Source organism: Colossoma macropomum, unplaced genomic scaffold (assembly GCF_904425465.1).
Source record: "Colossoma macropomum unplaced genomic scaffold, Colossoma_macropomum, whole genome shotgun sequence".
Lineage (NCBI taxonomy): Eukaryota > Metazoa > Chordata > Actinopteri > Characiformes > Serrasalmidae > Colossoma > Colossoma macropomum.
Genome location: NW_023494807.1, coordinates 15,092,196 through 15,109,216, shown reverse-complemented (window position 1 = coordinate 15,109,216; position 17,021 = coordinate 15,092,196). Strand labels below are relative to the sequence as shown.

General features: G+C 37.1%; 1 protein-coding gene across 1 annotated transcript; it reads right to left on the bottom strand.

Moving 5' to 3' along the window:
- Positions 1-1,320: 1,320 nt before the first annotated feature.
- chrng (cholinergic receptor, nicotinic, gamma) lies at positions 1,321-15,227 on the bottom strand. Its single transcript, XM_036556342.1, has 12 exons — positions 15,050-15,227; positions 12,363-12,499; positions 10,245-10,289; positions 9,686-9,807; positions 9,426-9,581; positions 8,186-8,283; positions 7,195-7,395; positions 5,593-5,707; positions 5,320-5,434; positions 4,449-4,680; positions 2,814-2,947; positions 1,321-1,514 (listed from the first exon to the last, which is right to left on the bottom strand). Exons 1-12 carry the CDS (start codon positions 15,108-15,110, stop codon positions 1,323-1,325), a joined length of 1,608 nt encoding a protein of 535 aa, XP_036412235.1. The 5' UTR covers positions 15,111-15,227; the 3' UTR covers positions 1,321-1,322.
- Positions 15,228-17,021: the final 1,794 nt, after the last annotated feature.

The window sequence follows — 17,021 nt, the reverse complement described above, 5'->3', positions numbered from 1 at the left end:
GTTCTTTGTAGAGGATGTGTTACTTAGGAATTCAACAAAATGTCATTTGACTAGGGGCGCCCAAACCTTTGCATATTAATCACACTTAAATTATGTTTGTTTTAATTAAAGATTTGACCAATACCTCAAATCAATATTTGCTGATGTATTTATTATATATAAAGGTGCAGGATATTTGGGTGAAGCTAGGTTGCTCTCCTAAAATATCTTATAAAATCTTAAAATATGAATAATATTTTATTCATTTTATTAATTTTACTGCATCTTTGTGATCCTAAATAAATAAATGTTTTATTTCTTTGTAATGCTAATCTGTTTTTGGCCCAGATTTACACTTTATGAATATTTATGTATCAGCATTAGTTTCGGCAGATATGTACAAGCAAAATATCAGATACCAGCATCAGCCCTCAATTCCCATATCAGTGCATCCCTACTAATATTACCATTATTGCTGCAATCGTGATTATTAACATTATGACTATTACTATGAAATGATCCTTCTTCTTTTTGTTAGCACTTGGCTTGAGCAAAACCACAGACTCATCTGGAAGAGGTTTATGCTTATTTATTACCAAAGATGAAAACCCCTAAAACAGTTCATTTTATTTATCAAAACAACACCAAAAACACACCTGCAGTTGCATTATATTGGCTATAACTCGGATACAGACATACATTAATAATTGTAATGAGAAAATGGAATTTTGAATTTCTGCATGAGATGTAAACAGAGTGGTTTGACTGAGTTTGACTCAGATCTCTTTACAGGGGTGGTAAAGGGAACTAGAGTCTACAACACAAATATTGCCGTTTTATTTACTATCCAGAATGAACAGTCAACCATGTACCTCTCCACTACAAAAAAGACATCTGGTTCCTATCACCACCACTGTGAACAGTTCTGACTCTAACTTTCTCTAGAATGATCCATTTCATGTCAAACCACTCTGAATGACTTTACAACATGAGATCAAGTTCAAATGAACCATAAAGAAATTATGAGAAATTTGTGGAATTCCTCTTTAATTTATTCCTCATTTGCATAACGTAAAAGAATCTCAAAGAAGCTCCAACAATCTTATAGTACAAAAACAAAAATACAAAATGGCAAGAATGGCTCAAATTCCTCTCAGACCAAGCAAAGCACTATGAGTATTGTAGTCCAGTCACAGTACGGTAATGTGTGATGGCCACTGACAGCACAGGCTGGAGGACTCAGCTTTTTCAGCAGTGATGGAGCTGAACTGACCACTGTTCTCCTACTGAGTGAGGTAAAATCTGGCTTAAATATGCCAGAGTCTGCCATGGTCTGGTCAAAGTCAGCCTGTGACATTTGTGGGGGACACTTCGGGCAGGTATTTTTTGGGATCTCCAGGGAAGGGCAGAGACGGAGCCTGGTTGAAATGGCCCATGAGGAAGATTCCAGTGGTTCCTAGGACAAACAGCATCGCCATGGCGATAAAGCAGAGCCTGTCGATCACTCTGGCAACCAGAAACCACTCCTCATTCTCCTGCAGAGAGCAAAGTCGGGTCATCCACAGCACAAACATCTAAAATTCCTCCACAAATCCTTTAAATGGTTTCCTGATCCACTGGCCAAACATTAGCCCTCCTGAACATTAGAGCTTAATCCAGTAAAATCACATTTTACATCCAGCCACAGAATATAACTGTTTTTTTTTTTCCAAATCATCGTCATGGCAAATACTTCAACCTCAAGCTACAGTGGGGATTTCTTGATTGTTGAATTTTGAAATTTAGCAAGTGGGTGAGAGCAGAAAACCTAACACATGGTAAAATGACCAGTTAGTTAAGTAGTTAAACAGGTTTAAGTGAAACGTACTTCTGGCCATCTTTTCGTATTCCCATGGCAACGTCATCTGTGTGTCATCTGTGCAGTCGGGCTGATATTTTTCCAATTCATTGCAAAGACTGTAGCACAATTAAAGCAACTTTTTCATTTTTCATTAAATAACTTCAGAAATGTTTTTGAATCCTGAGTTTTGTGTACAATGCACAGAATTCACACCTGTATTATTTTAATCACCTCTTGGTGGCTGTAATATAGCACCATTTTGAAGCACATGATCATCTCACAGTGAGAGCTACCCAGGTTAAAATATATCCTTCACATGGTGGAGTTAGTTTTAACACAGCACTACAACTAAGCCTCCCAAAGTAAACAATGAGAGTTCATGTCCATGTCCTCCTATAAACATTTAAAACAGTTTCATTTTTATTTGCAGATTAATCAAAAACTCACTTTGGATGTAATGCAAATAAAATCTATGTGCACTGATATTTGCTGTTTTACTCAAAACCACTCACTTACACAGAATATACAACATTTCTCATTACATATTGGTAGACAAACGCACCACTACTCATCCACTTGGATTTGTGTGCATCTAACACAATCAAAAATCCACCAGAACCTGCCCAATATCTGTTGTAAAAAGCACCAGACACTAATATCACCATAAACTGAAGGTTATCATTCATCTACAAGCACATTTCTGCTGCTCAGATTATTTTGTGTTGGGCCTGTTTTGTTCCTGCATATAAGCTATAAGAAGGTTAATATCAGTTTGGCTCTTCTAAATATATTAGAAGTCTTCAGCTTGCAAACTGAAGTAAATCATTTCTATGTTTTGGTAGTATCTGTATTATTTTTTTTGTTTAATCTATATCAGTGTTAGTTGCATTTGAATGCTATGTGTAAACATCTTGACTGGGGCCTTTAAGACTTAACTATTCTAACAGTTCTAGGTTTTATTTGAATGGTGTGTGTTTACTGTGTCTGTACTCACGCTTTGGAAGTCATTCTGCTGTTTGGTGCTCTCAGCAATGTGTTTGCAGGACGCTACACACTGCCGCACCTCCGGTGAAGCCATGGCAAGACTAGAGCTCAGATCCTGCACAGTGTCTCCCTCTAGGCCGTTCTCTGGAGGTCAAAATGTACCTGAAGCTAAGTCACATGATGTACAAACAACCCAGATCCAGTTAAAGAGGAATTCCACCAATTTGTCTCAGTTTGTGCATAATCAAATGGTTAAAATGTAAACAGGTTCATTCAGAGTGGTTTGGTGTGAAATGTTGTATTCTAGAGAAACCTACAGAGTCAGAACTGTTCACAGTGGTGGTAAGAGGAACCAGGCACCTGAAGAGTTTAATGCTTTTAAAAACTCCATCACAGATATGTCTGAGACATAGTTATAGTTTTATGGTAATTTTGAGATAGGACTTTGGCCTAAAATTATTGTTTTAATTCATTTATGGTGGAGAGGTACATGCAGGGCTCTGTAAAGCAAAATAGTTCTCAAAGATTTTCAGATTTACCACTATTTTACCATCAACATTACATATAAAAACTCAGAAGATGTGTAGGTTCACTGGTGGTTTTGGTTAATAAATAAAATGGCTGTATTTGAGTCGGTAAGTTTCTCTACAATAAACCATTTCACCTCCAACCACTCAATGACTTTGTTTACATCTAAACCACAGAATTATGCAGAAATTCTGAAAGATCAGTGGAACTCCCCTTCAATAAAATGTAAGGGTGAGTAATATGGCACTATGAATTTTAATTAAATTGAAAACTATTTAAGAAAGTACACAAGGAAAAATCAAAGAAAAAAGAATGAATAACATAAGACAATGATGTAATGGGCTGATATCCAGTCCACTACTTGTTATTATGCAGTTTATGCAGTTACTATATATCAGATGTTGTTGTTATTTACAAGCTATCTATAATTAGTCTGTATAATTAGACTTTTTATGGCACACAAAAATACAATAGATGTTCAGTGTTCTACACTCTTTAAAAAGATGGTGCTTCAAGGGTTCTTTAGTAAAGAAAATGGTTCTATATAGAACCATGAACACTCAAAGAACGCTTTGCATGATTAAATGGTTCTTTACATAGAAAGGGTTCTTCAGATTGATACAGATGGTTCTATATAGAACCTTTTTGAAAAGGGTTCAATATAGCACCAAAAAGGATTCTTCTATTTTGTCAAGCTTGTAACAATAGAAGAACCCATTTCAAAAAGTTTCTACATAGAAATGTCTAGTTCATGCACATTCTCCATCAATCTGAAGAACGCTTTCATATGCAAAGAACCATTTAATCATGCAAAGGGTTCTTTGAGTGTTCATGGTTTATATAGAACCATTTTCTTTACTAAAGAACCCTTGTAGCACCATCTTTTTAAAGATTGAAGTACTGATGATACCCATGATATACTCAGTAAAGCATACTGTGATGTAAGATCCCAATGATGATAACATATCATCATATTGCCCACTAATCAAAATCTTTAATCTTTCTGCAGCCGAGTGTGTTAAATTAGGGTTGCTGTGTGTGTGTTTGTGTGTGTGTGTGTGTGTGTGTGTGTGTGTGCGTGTGTGTGTGTGTGTGTGTGTGTGTGTGTGTGACTCACGGATCTTTTCCAGAGCACTTCTCATAAGACCATCTCTCTCCTTCAGCCTGCTGAACATCAACTCAGAGCGCGCCGTCCTCAGCATGTATTCATCCGCCTTCACTATCAGCCCCAGTGAGCTGCGTCTCCTCAAGGGGACGGTAGATCCGTTTACTGTACCATTTACTCCGCCCTGTGGAGTCCAGCGCTGCATCCTCATCCTCAGCAGCCGAGGAAGAATGTTCAACAGCACCTGAGTGTCGCCATAAGGAAGTATTCATGTGAGACACAAAGAGTTACCTGTTAATAGTCTACGCTTAGAGTAATCAATTCCTGGGTTCGGAAGTTGTGCTCTGTCTATGATAGATAAATGTCGCTGCCTAACCACGTCACCAACAGTGCACCTTTCTGAAACAATTGATGGTTCTTTAAGGGTCCTTTAGTAAAGAAAATGTTTTAATATAAAACCATCAACACTCAAAGAACTTTGCATGAATAGATGGTTCTTTGCATCATGAAATGGTTGTTCCAACTGATGGAACTACAGCTTACATTCACAGTGGGTGATGTATCTAGAACCAAAGTGATGACTTTTCTCATGAAATTGGTCTCACCCATTAGAAATCTATAATATATATCTATGAAGATAATATTTTTGGTTAGGTAACCGCAAACCATTTTATTCAGGTTGTTTTGGACACTCTCCTACCAGACATGCGTTTGATCATACAGATGTGCCAATGATAAAACAGATGAATAACAAAACTGTCAGTCAAATTTGGGTGCGCTAATTTTAAGATTGCTAAAACGCTGAAATATTGCTTTAAAAATCAGACACTGCCAGGCGCATCAGCTATGGTGTGTATGTGTGTGTGTGTGTGGTGAATGTTACCTTCCTGACTTTATCAGTCATGGGGTGTGTGTTGGGAGTTCTCAGGGAGACATTTAGCACCACCACACAGTTCATCACTGTGATTGCAGTCACAGACATCACAAACATCAGATACCTGAGCAACACAAGCATAAGAACACATTTCATTTATCAAACATCACACCGTTATTTAAGAAAATGAGAGGACTTTAACCATCAGTCACCAACCCTCTATTTTTGTAAAGCTTTCAGTAGTTATAGAAAATGTTACATAAAACAATTTAAGCTACTTACTTCCCAATCAGCGGGACGGCCTTAGAGGTTTCTGGAACCTTTTTGGCGATGAGGAAGAGGAAGACAGTCTGGGCCAGCAGAATGGTAATGGACATGGTACACTTCTGACCTCCAGCTAATCAGTACACACATACACACACAGATCAGAATCCAATCAGTCAATACAGCTCAAAGAATCAGAATCCAATCAACCTATACATCTCAAAATATCAAAGAAATATCAAAGTCCAATCAAATAATCAATCTAACTAATCAACACACAGATAGATCTCCACCAAAATGTAATAATAATAATAATAATAATAAGAAGAAGAAGAAGAAGAAGAAGAAGAAGAAGAAGAAGAATGAAAACAATCTGAACCTTAAGGAAAGATTCAATGCACTCAAATGTTGCAATATTTCTATTTACACAGTAGTGCAATACAGACAATACAAGCAACTACAAATAAATGTTTATTTATTTGTAATTTTAACATTTGAAAATAACCTGGGAGTTTTATTTTGGATGAAAACTGCCACAGTTTCAACATTTTTAATGATCACATTTCTGTTTTGTCAGAAAAAATTACAAAATTGTTGTGTATTACAGCATATATTTTTATGTATTTTCAGAATATTCAGACTGGAATATATCGACAAAACGTCATGATATATTTCCATTTCATATGGGTCAGTAGGGTGTTTTGGACTTCCATTAGAGTGTAGACTAAACAAAGTCTGCAGAAAAGGTTTCAAATACTCATCTTTTTATGTTTTTCTTCCTTCTAAAGTCTTCATGAATAGATGATGTTGTGAGGGGGCCAGACTTAATAAAGCAGGGACAATGGAAGTTATGCAGGCCAAATTTAACCTCAGGGTCAGTGCTTTAAAGATTATGATTAAGATAAGGCTGTGGACAGTATACGGTTAGGAGTTGCCGCTGTTATTTATGGGACATTTTTCCATTCATTCCAGCTAAGCACAGCTAGAATAAACACAGCACAGTGCTAAAGTTTCCATTCGTTTGAAACTGCTGGGACCAAACAGGTGAGAGAAGCTGGGGAAGGTTCTTTATTTATACAGCTATAAAAGTTTAAAGCTAAATGCCTTAAATAACTGTATTCTGTGATTAGTCTTCATTACTGGATTCCATGTGACTAAGTTGGCCAAATGGACACCAAATTGACAACTGGCTGGTCTCTTATATAGTGATGTTCACTGACCAGTTGCTGTCTCGGAGACGTAAAGCCACAGCTGGTGTGTTGCAGCATGCCTAAGACTTTAACTGGGTTCCAGTTTGTATGGTCTGCCTGAGCACTATTTGGCAGGAGGACTTTTTTAACAATGTGCACTCTGCATTCTGTAGTACATCTCAGTGTCATCAGCTCATTGGCATCACCCTCCCTGATACTGTCTTTCACTTTGAAATTTGTCACAGTCCACACAGAATATGTATTGTGATTTTACACTGACTTAAAGATTATGATCCCTGTAATGCAGTGGACACATCCTGACTTTTATCTCAGAGAGCCTCTCAAACTCATAGATTACATTAATCCATGATATGCCCTTACACTTCTCTGCCACCTGTGGTGTGTAACCCGCCAGTTCATACACTCTGACCTTTAGCCGGCAGGTGGTAGACAAGCAGTCCGAGCGAGGAGAAGAGGACGCAGGGCACGATGATGTTGATGACGTAGAAGAGCGGCTTCCTCTGGATGATAAGGAAGAAGATGATCTCCTGATAGTCCAGCTCGTCTCGGCTGAACCGTTCATTTATCACCTTCTTCGCTGGCCGGTGTTTTATTATCCATTCACCATTCTCTAGCCAATCAAAGCACACAGAAATACGTTTAATACAGTGTCACTGCAGTGTCCACCACCCAAATAATATCTGCTGTGTGGGGGTCCTGTAGTGGTCCTGACCATTAAAGAAAAGGGTGAAAGGGAGCTTGCAAAATATACAGAGAAACAGATGGACTACAGTCTATAATTGTAGAACTACAGCGTGCACCTATATGCTTAACAGAGCTGATAAATACCTTTATTACAGAAATAAAAGTGTATTTTCCGTTTAAGATCAGCTTTTCATCTTCATTTTAAAAAATCATATTTTTCTAACAAATGTGTCACACTTATTGCCACTCTTGTGTGTAATACTTTGCGCCCCTCCCTAACTGCTGGATAAAGTGGGAGTATATACACTAAAGTAACTGGACACTAATTCTAATTAGTGAATTTAGCTACTTTAAGGTGAAATTGCGCACACATGGCATTTGAATAATCTCCATAGAAAACACTGCTAATAGAATCTGACATTCTGGAGGAGCCACACATGAGCCAAGGGTCACCATGCCCAATGCCATGTGTCAGTTAGAGGGGTATAAAGCTGTAGCAGTTATCTGGAGTGCATTATCTGGAGTGATGTAGCTCCTTCCAATACCTTTGGGATAAGCTGAAGTTGGTGTGGTTGTTTATTGGTGGTAGACTGGTGTAAAAAACTCTCCTACAGCTTGATGGCCAAAATTTTATATTTATGTTAAAACCAATCTTTTCTACAGTCCATTCTCACCTATTGTTACCATGTAAAAAGCATTTCCTGTAAACGATATACCTGTAAAAGCCTCTGGGTCAATCTCAATCCATTCCACTATAGAGTTTTCTTCATCCGTCAGCTTCAGCTCAATCTCATTAGCACTGTATGTTTGAGACCTGCAACCCATTCGGTATCAGAGCAGCACTAAATCAGCACCTCAAAATCACAAGTCAGGAAAATCCAACAGAAATCACAATTAGATCAAAAAGAGCAACGAGCCATGACCACTAGAGCTAGGCTTTCAGTTCAGGCCACAAATGGCAAACCTAGATCGAAAAATGAGAAAAACCCACTTCTTAGATAATACCTCTATAACATTTCTATTAGTGACCTTATGGGCTTCCTAGTACTGTGTTTACACTAAGCTAACAGCAGTTCACATGAACATTATTTAGGATATTCTACATAAAGCATGGATATTCCATATTTAACAGACATTAACACATATTTTACTTTGTATTTTGCAGTTTTACAGTGAAGAGCCCTGGCATACAGCTGCTGCTGCTGTTTTCCATTTCTATCAACTGGCTGAAACTTGGTTAGACTACCGCTCGTATTCACAGTCAGTCACATATCTAGCACATCTAGAAGATTTTTTTTCTCACTAAATTGATCCTACCAATTGGAAATCAAAGCGCGATTGATTCTACTGTCATTTCCTAAGTTTGTTGATAGTTAATCTGAGACTTCAGGACTTCAATCCATTTCCTGAAGTCCAAACCAATGGGAGAGCTAGCTTGGTGTACCTTAAAAAAATCTGATTGGATCATTTTCTGCTAGGCATTTTAATAATTAAACTCTTTTGTTTCCAACCAAAACTTAACAATTAAAAAAGAGTACAACTACAATACTTACAAAATCTCAATACAACAAGCATGATGGTTCTATGAGATAAAAATGAACTACAGAACTACAGACATGTGTTTGTTATTTCCCAAAAATTATTCTCTGAAGACCTAGAAGGTCTTTAGGGTTCAGCACTGCCAGATGGCTTCCCTCTTGATCTATTTGGTTAACTAAGAAATTGACTAACTGAGAAGTTGCTTTGTGAAGAAGTTGCCCAGGTACCTGTTTTAGACCAGCAACTAATTACCAACCCCTTGAAGAACTTTAACCCAAACACACCAGACTCTAGAATGTTCTCTGTCATTCAAAATTTCAAAAAACTTTTTGAACATTTTAAAGCCATCAGCAAACATCAGAAGGTTGGTGTTTGGTGGAGAAGGTGAGAGATGAGGAAAGTCCAAATGAGCTTCACCTGAATACCATGCTGCAGTTCTGCCAGTCAAAGGGGAAGTAGTTGACTTTGATGGCACAGGCGCTGCGGTAGATAGCAGGGGGCAACCAATAGACCATTCCATCTGGGTCTACCAGAGCGTTGGTATACAGTGTGATCTCAAAATGTCCATCAACGCTACACACGTTCACACATAGGAGAGAGGAGAGATGATTTGGGGAAACATGTATATTTTTGTATATTATTATCATTATTAGTGTTATTGTTGTTGTGTGCCTCACTTGTTCTCCAGTATGATATCAGGAAGCCAGATAGATTTGGAGGGAATGCGTGTGCGTGTGATGTTCTCATAGGCTTCAAATCCCGGCCTGTTAGCCCAACTGAGTCTATAGTCATACCATTGCTGCAGAGAGAGAGAGATAATATGCAAGGTAAATGTTCTGAATTAAATTCCAAATTCAATTCACTATTAAAATAAGTGTAACACAAATTTTACAGATGTAAAATAAAAAACAAGAAAGACACATTTACATTTCCTAATCTATCTTGAATAGTCCAGCCACAGGTTTTAAGTGACCTAAGCCTAGGTCAGACTATGACAATCAAGCAATGCTGTTTAAAAGATCATACCTTAGTCAGACTAGCACTCTCATACAAATATCGATTACTCTGCATGTAAACACAATTATTATTAAGAAAATGCAATCTTGAGCATTTCAGTGTCTTTAAACATTTGAATCTGGAATGAACTGACTCGCAGTAAAGCCTTCATTTGTATGTGTCAGCAAAGATCAGTGGTGTGACAGCAGCAGGTAAAGGTTTGATGTTTTCAGCTCTTACCATCTCTACCCAGACACATGTGGTCAGCGTCTCCTCCTTCTCATTCTGCAGGAGCACAGTGGAAGTTACGAGTTATTAGAACAATCATAGAGACCCCAAAATTGATATATGCACACTTTTACACTTTCTCATAATCATATCAAATAAATTTACCCCAATTCTTATGATTCTCCATCTACCTGATAATCTACACTCATAACATATGTCCAAAAGCTTGTAGACTCTTGGTCATCCAATATTTCTTCCAAAGTTAAGGGTATTACATATGAAATAGAGATGTACTGATCATGATTTTTTAATAGCCAATTCTGATTATTTTACAGCAAAGACAACAATGTTAAATATTTACTTTTTCACGAGAAGTTTTGTGCTTTGTAGGCAAAATGAACACACTGCTTTAAACCACTGCCTGCACAGATGCATGGATGTGCACGCAGATGTACATTTTCACAGGAAACATGCCATACTGTAATGTTCCTTATAGCTTGTAAAACAGAAGGTAACCCTCAGAGCCTTCTGGGCCTAATGGTTTCTGTTAATATGAAAAAAAAATATATATATAAAAAAAAGTATTTTTTATTTAAAATAATCACAATATTTCTTGTGGCTAAACTCTGCAAGTGTAGTAATTCTCTTATTCCATTCCATTAATTTTCATTATTCCATTTCCAAGTTTTGCTTGGAAAACAAAATGGTTAAATGCCCAGCAGCAAATTATCCAACCGGGACATTTTCTCTGTGGTATCTGGGTACATATAGCCTCTTGGTTAGAACTTCAGGAGCTGTACTGAAGTCAAAACATATCAGATGAAACCAATAACCTAAATTTGGGACAGAATTTTGTGAGAAAAATCGTCAATCTAGATCTTCTGGAACTCCTAAATAAATCACTGACTGCAAGTAGTGAAGCAGTAGCCTGACAGATGCATTTCAGTTGGAAGGAAGCAGTGACATCGCTATGACAGGGCTCTGAATCACTGTTAAACAGGTAAAATATACATTTATGAAATATCTTTTATAAGCTTTAAATGTCTGCGTCCGCCATCTGGAACGGCTAGAAATGTGAACTGCTAATATCTTAGCACTAACGTACAACAAAAATGTTATAAAGGTGCTATCAGATATTAGCATTGTTGTAGGGGTGTTTTTTTCCTTGTTTTTGACCAAGCTTTGACATTTATGAATTGAACTGTAGGCTTAGCAGTTACAGTCATCATTGTCACTGCTTTACATATATATGTATCAGATGAATCCTAGTAGGGGTCAGTTTTTGACAGAGCATGGAGCAGTTTTGTTTGTTAACCAGCTCAGCAGAAAGCTAACAGGCTAACAGGCTTCTGCACTCATATTCATATTTAGGCTTTAAGGTAAAATTTTAACTGAAAGATTCACTGTAAAACTGCAACATAAGGACTATGTTATACATTTATCTTACTAGCTAAGTAATATTAAACCCATTGTGAGTACATCACCAACAAATTGGTGCAAACATATAGGAAAAACCCTTTGATGTGCTAGATGAAATTAGCATTATGCTAGCGGAGGGACTGCTTACAAAGTGAATACTTTGACATTAAATACTGCTATTCCATGAAATATTTAGGATTATATGACAAAACACACACAAAAAACCCATTAACTTACTGAAATATCATATTTAAAAATAATGATAGTACAGGTTGTGCTATTGGAGAAAAGCAAAATGGCATCATAGGTGCTCCATAAAATTGCAAAATAAAATGGCTGACATGATTTTAATAAATTATCCACTTGCTCATCACTTATTAGTGAATTTTGGTTGACTCCAATTCTGGCCAATTCTAAGAAAGCACTAAGAAAGCAAAGTTTGTCACCCTTTGCTGCACTTACAGCTTCTACTCTTCTGGGAAGCTTTTACACTAAATGTTGGAACATTATTCGGCTTTGGGCATGGTGACCTTAGGGTCATGTGCAGCTTTTCTATGGAGATTATATGAGCTATGAGTGCGCAAATGAACACCTGTGGCCTTAAAGTAGTTCATTAATTAGAAGAAATGTCTAAACACTTGTTTAGCTAGCTTAGTTAAACACAGACACGCAGACACACACACACACACACACACACACACACAGCTTCACCAGAGAGATAAGGTTGGTGAGGGTCATCTTCAGTTTGACCTCCGTGATGTCGCCATTGTTCTCCATTGGTCTGATGTTTTTGTTGTATCCTTTCATCAGATCCCTGTGCAGAGCTCCCTCCAGATTGCATAGCACTCCTACAGAACACACACAATACATACATAAACACACACACATCCTTTGTGTACTTTACTTTGCAGGTTTGGACCATCCCTTCAACATGTGGTGGCAGTATGAGCGCAGACTGATTGAGGGAGGGAAGAGAACTCTGAGAACTTGAGCTGGAGTTCTGGGCGGCTTCTGCTTGGAGCTAGAAGGCCGGACACCCCCCTTTGAACTGTGGTAGGACTGACATAGGACTGAGGAACAGGGAGGAGATGGGGTGGCAGTGGGGATTACCAAAACTACACCATTGGAAACAGAAGGCACAGATATACATTTGCAGGATGTTAGGTTAGAAGGGGTTGTGGTTTCAGGCATACTCCTCCTCCTCGGTTACTCCATAGCTCCATTTGATTAGAGCTACATTGCATTCATCTAATGGAGTTATGGGACATCGCTGTATGTTTAGCTTCTTAAATTAAAAAGTTTTACTTTAAAACTCTAAATAAGTCTGTATAAATCAGTCTTTCCTAAGACGTACACATAGCACAACTGTAAAGAGGCTTGATTTTGGTGAAGTCAACTTTGACCTTTTTACCCTGTTAGCTTATGTTTGTAGTGACATTAAGCACAATTCATCATATCATTTCATTTAAAAGACAAAATTCTTGTTTTTTGTAATCTTTTATCCTCTTTTGCTCACCTCTAAAAAGTCTTTGATACACCATCATCATACACCAGCATGTGGGAAAAAATACTATTTACCAATATCATATTTCACCACCCCTTCCATCTCCCCCACCTATCATCAAGATAGTTCAGAGACCCTCCTAGATAGCACCTGTCACTCATATATGTCACCGTACTGAAAGACAATGTATTATTTCTGATTCACACTGATTCTAAATTACTCTTCAAAAACATATCTTTAGAAGTCTTTTAGAAGTCTTATTATTTCATATATATTTGTGTTTCTGTTTTTATTCACTTTTACAGATCACTTAGTTTGGACCCCCCTGGCCAGATTACACATGTTGATTTTTCAGGCCAAATCAATTGGATGAACTTAAAAATAGAAAAAATAAATTATTCATGGCAAATATATCAAATATAAAGTACTGAGCTTTAACATTTGCAGAAAATAGTTATTTTTTAAAATGAAAAAAAAAAATATCTAGAAGGCCTTACACATTAGATGAATTACCAACACAAGAATTAAGGCTGTTCATAATCATAACACTCAGAACTAAAGCTGTGTGCATGATCATGAAGCTATTTCCATAACCATAAATAAGGTTACGTCCATAATGATAACATAATAACTAACAATGTTCACCATCATGCAAATTATTAAAACCTATAATCACAACATAATTATAATAAAAAAATGTTTATAAAAATATCAATTATGACAAGATAATGTTCATAATCATAATCACAATCATAGCTAAAGCTATGTTTATGATCACAACAATCACGTCTAACAGTATTTTAGCATACACATAATTAGTATATTTATTGAGTATATTAATAATCGCTCAGTAAGGACAGGCCTCTTATCTATGTACCAGTAAACAACAAAAAAAAGAAAAAAAAGATTTACGTGTAAATGCAACAAATTACGTATTTATTAGAAGTGTCATGATTGCCAAAATTTTCTATTTATTAGAATATTCACCATCAAAAAGGTAAATATATAAAATTATATTAGATATATAAAATTATAAACTGGTACAGTGGAGTTTAGCCTGATCCATTCAGACACACTTAACAGCACAGAGACACTAAACACAAGCCGTGCTTCACAGTGTCTCAATATAATGCACTAGCCACAAGATAATATATCAGCTACAATACGACAATACAGTATGATAAGTTACAATATAATACATTTATGCACATCTATTATTTAAATACATGAAGTACTGCGTAAAAATCTCAGGCAGCTGAAGCAGGTATTGGAAGGTAACTGTAAATACTGAACTTTGGTCTGGAAATGGTTGAGCTAACATACTTACACACACCAAATCACCATGTATAGTTTATTTGTTTATGTGTGTTTCACTGTTGTCTGAAGAAAACCTTGTATCTCCAAAATGGTAACTTTACAGGAGAAGGAAAAAACGTGCTTTACTTTTAATGGAAGTCAATGGAACCAGACTTCTTTCCAAGTCATTTTGGGCCATTTCTTTTGGTATGTTCATCATGAAATTTACATGCAAGGTAAAGGGCAACAGGCATTTTCAAATTATGTCAAAAACTGAAAAATGACAAAAATGGAGATACAAGGTTTTCTTCCGACAGCAGCGATTTATTCTAATGTTAACATATAAATGCTTACTGCCCAAATAATCTCATTTTCTCACATGTCTAGGAGTTTTGTACAGTACAGTGTGTGTATGGTTGATGTCACTGTAGTTTTTTATGTAGTAGCTGCTGCTTTTCTGACTTCAAGCCTCTTGACTAGATCATTAGTGTAATATGATGATGTCATTATGAAGAGTTGTCATTGAACATATTTACTGTGTTAAATAATGAAGAAATGAATGAAAGAATGAATGAATCAGGAATGGAAGGAGTTTTACCTGAGAGGAGGAGGCTCAGCAGTGTCCATGCACGCACAGCTGATAGAGAGAGGTCAGTCATGACTGTACAGCTCAGCTCACTCACTCACAAGCTCACAGCAGCATTTCTCCTCTCCTCTCTGAACGCACCACCTGAGAGGGTCTGGAGTCCGCAGGACAGAACAGAGAAACGTGTGTGTGTGAGACAGTCAAGGATTGAAGTGAGTGTGTCTTTCACCATCAGTCAGTGATGAGTGCACGGTGTGTGTGTATGTGTGTGTGTGTGTGTGTGTGTGTGTGTGTGTGTGTGTGTGTGTGTGGAATAATAGGTGTGGTTTTTGTCTCTCATTCATGGAGTTATTTTTAGAATGCCTACTACATTCTATCTACACCATTGACGGACCCCCACATTATCAGCTGTCTCACACACACACTCACACACAAAGCACATAAACACACACACACACACACACAGCGCACAGGCAGTGTTTGAGCACAGTGGGGGTCACAGGCCAGGTCAGAGCAGGTCAGAAACAGAGTCTGTGACGGGAATCTGCTGTATTTTAATACCTCATTCCTGCTCTCTCTCGCTCTCTCTCTCTCTCTCTCTCCAGTCTTTCTTTCTTTCTCTGTCTCTTTCTAATTTGTGTCTAATCTATTATTTCCTTCAGATTCTCAATTTTAACACCTCTGTCTTTCTGCATTCTTCTATCTATCTATCTATCTATCTATCTATCTATCTATCTATCTATCTATCTATCTATCTATCTATCTATCCTCCTATCTATATCCTCTCTTTCTCAATTAATTTCTTCCTATCTTTCCACTTTTGCCTGACTACACCTCTCTATCACTGTCTATCTCTCTCTCTCTCTCTCTCTCTCTCTCTCTCTCTCTCTCTCTCTCTCTCTCTCTCTGTCTCTGTCTCTCAGTAAAACAATGAGCTTGGGTTACAGTAACTCCCGCAGATCTGGCTGCAGATGGTGTGATGAAAGCAGAAGTGTGGAGGGATGAGTGTAGGCAGCTGTCCTCCATTCATTCCTCGCTCCCTGTTCAAGCACTAAAGGCCTGCTTTACTAAATGCCATCTCATATTAGCATTTCTGCCCAGGGAATTTCAGTGGCATGGTTAATGATTACAGCATCTCAAATAGCTCAGCCTGTAATATGGACTTTTGTCTGTGGCAACACAGCAACTTTAAATTAATGCAAAGTAACTCTGATGTGTGTTTCTGTACTTGATTGAAAATACCCACTCAGTTGTTGGTAAGCATTAACGTGAAACACGTATTTATTTTAGAATGTTTTACTGAATTCATTAGTCAAAGGTACTTATAAATAAAGCTGTAAATTCAGATATGGAGAACTTTATTGCTAGAGTGTAACAATTCACACATGCTAATAAAGCTGAAAGTGAGAAGGCAAGCAGATGAAGCCAATCACCACTTTTTTTAAAAATTGATGCTAAACGCACCTTCACTGAACAGTTCAGTGCACTTGGAGGACAACACTAACTGATTATGTTACATCAGCTAATGGACATCCACACTAGAGTTTTAATGGGCCTGATGTTTTGGTTTGAACCCAAATACAGCCTGAGAATTTTCACACAGCTTGGCACTTTGAATCTGAACCCAAACTTAGCTCAGCAAAATTCTGCCCAAACATGACCAGAACCAATTCATTCAGGTTTCAGTCTAAAACTGACCCAAATCTCAAGAAATTATGTCCAAAATGGACCTGAACTGGCCCATTATCACTCAAAATAAATTTCTAATGACAGCACTTGTTAACTTACAGTGTAGCAACAGGTATAGTAAATTACTAAATAGTTTATAGTTAAAAGATAAATGATATAAATGATATAAATAATATAAAATTATTTTTATATTAGCAAAATTAAAAACTTAATTTACACAAAATGTTACATATACTATATTGAACATATGAAATATTTGGCCAAACAAATTAATCATCCTTTTAGCTGCACTAAA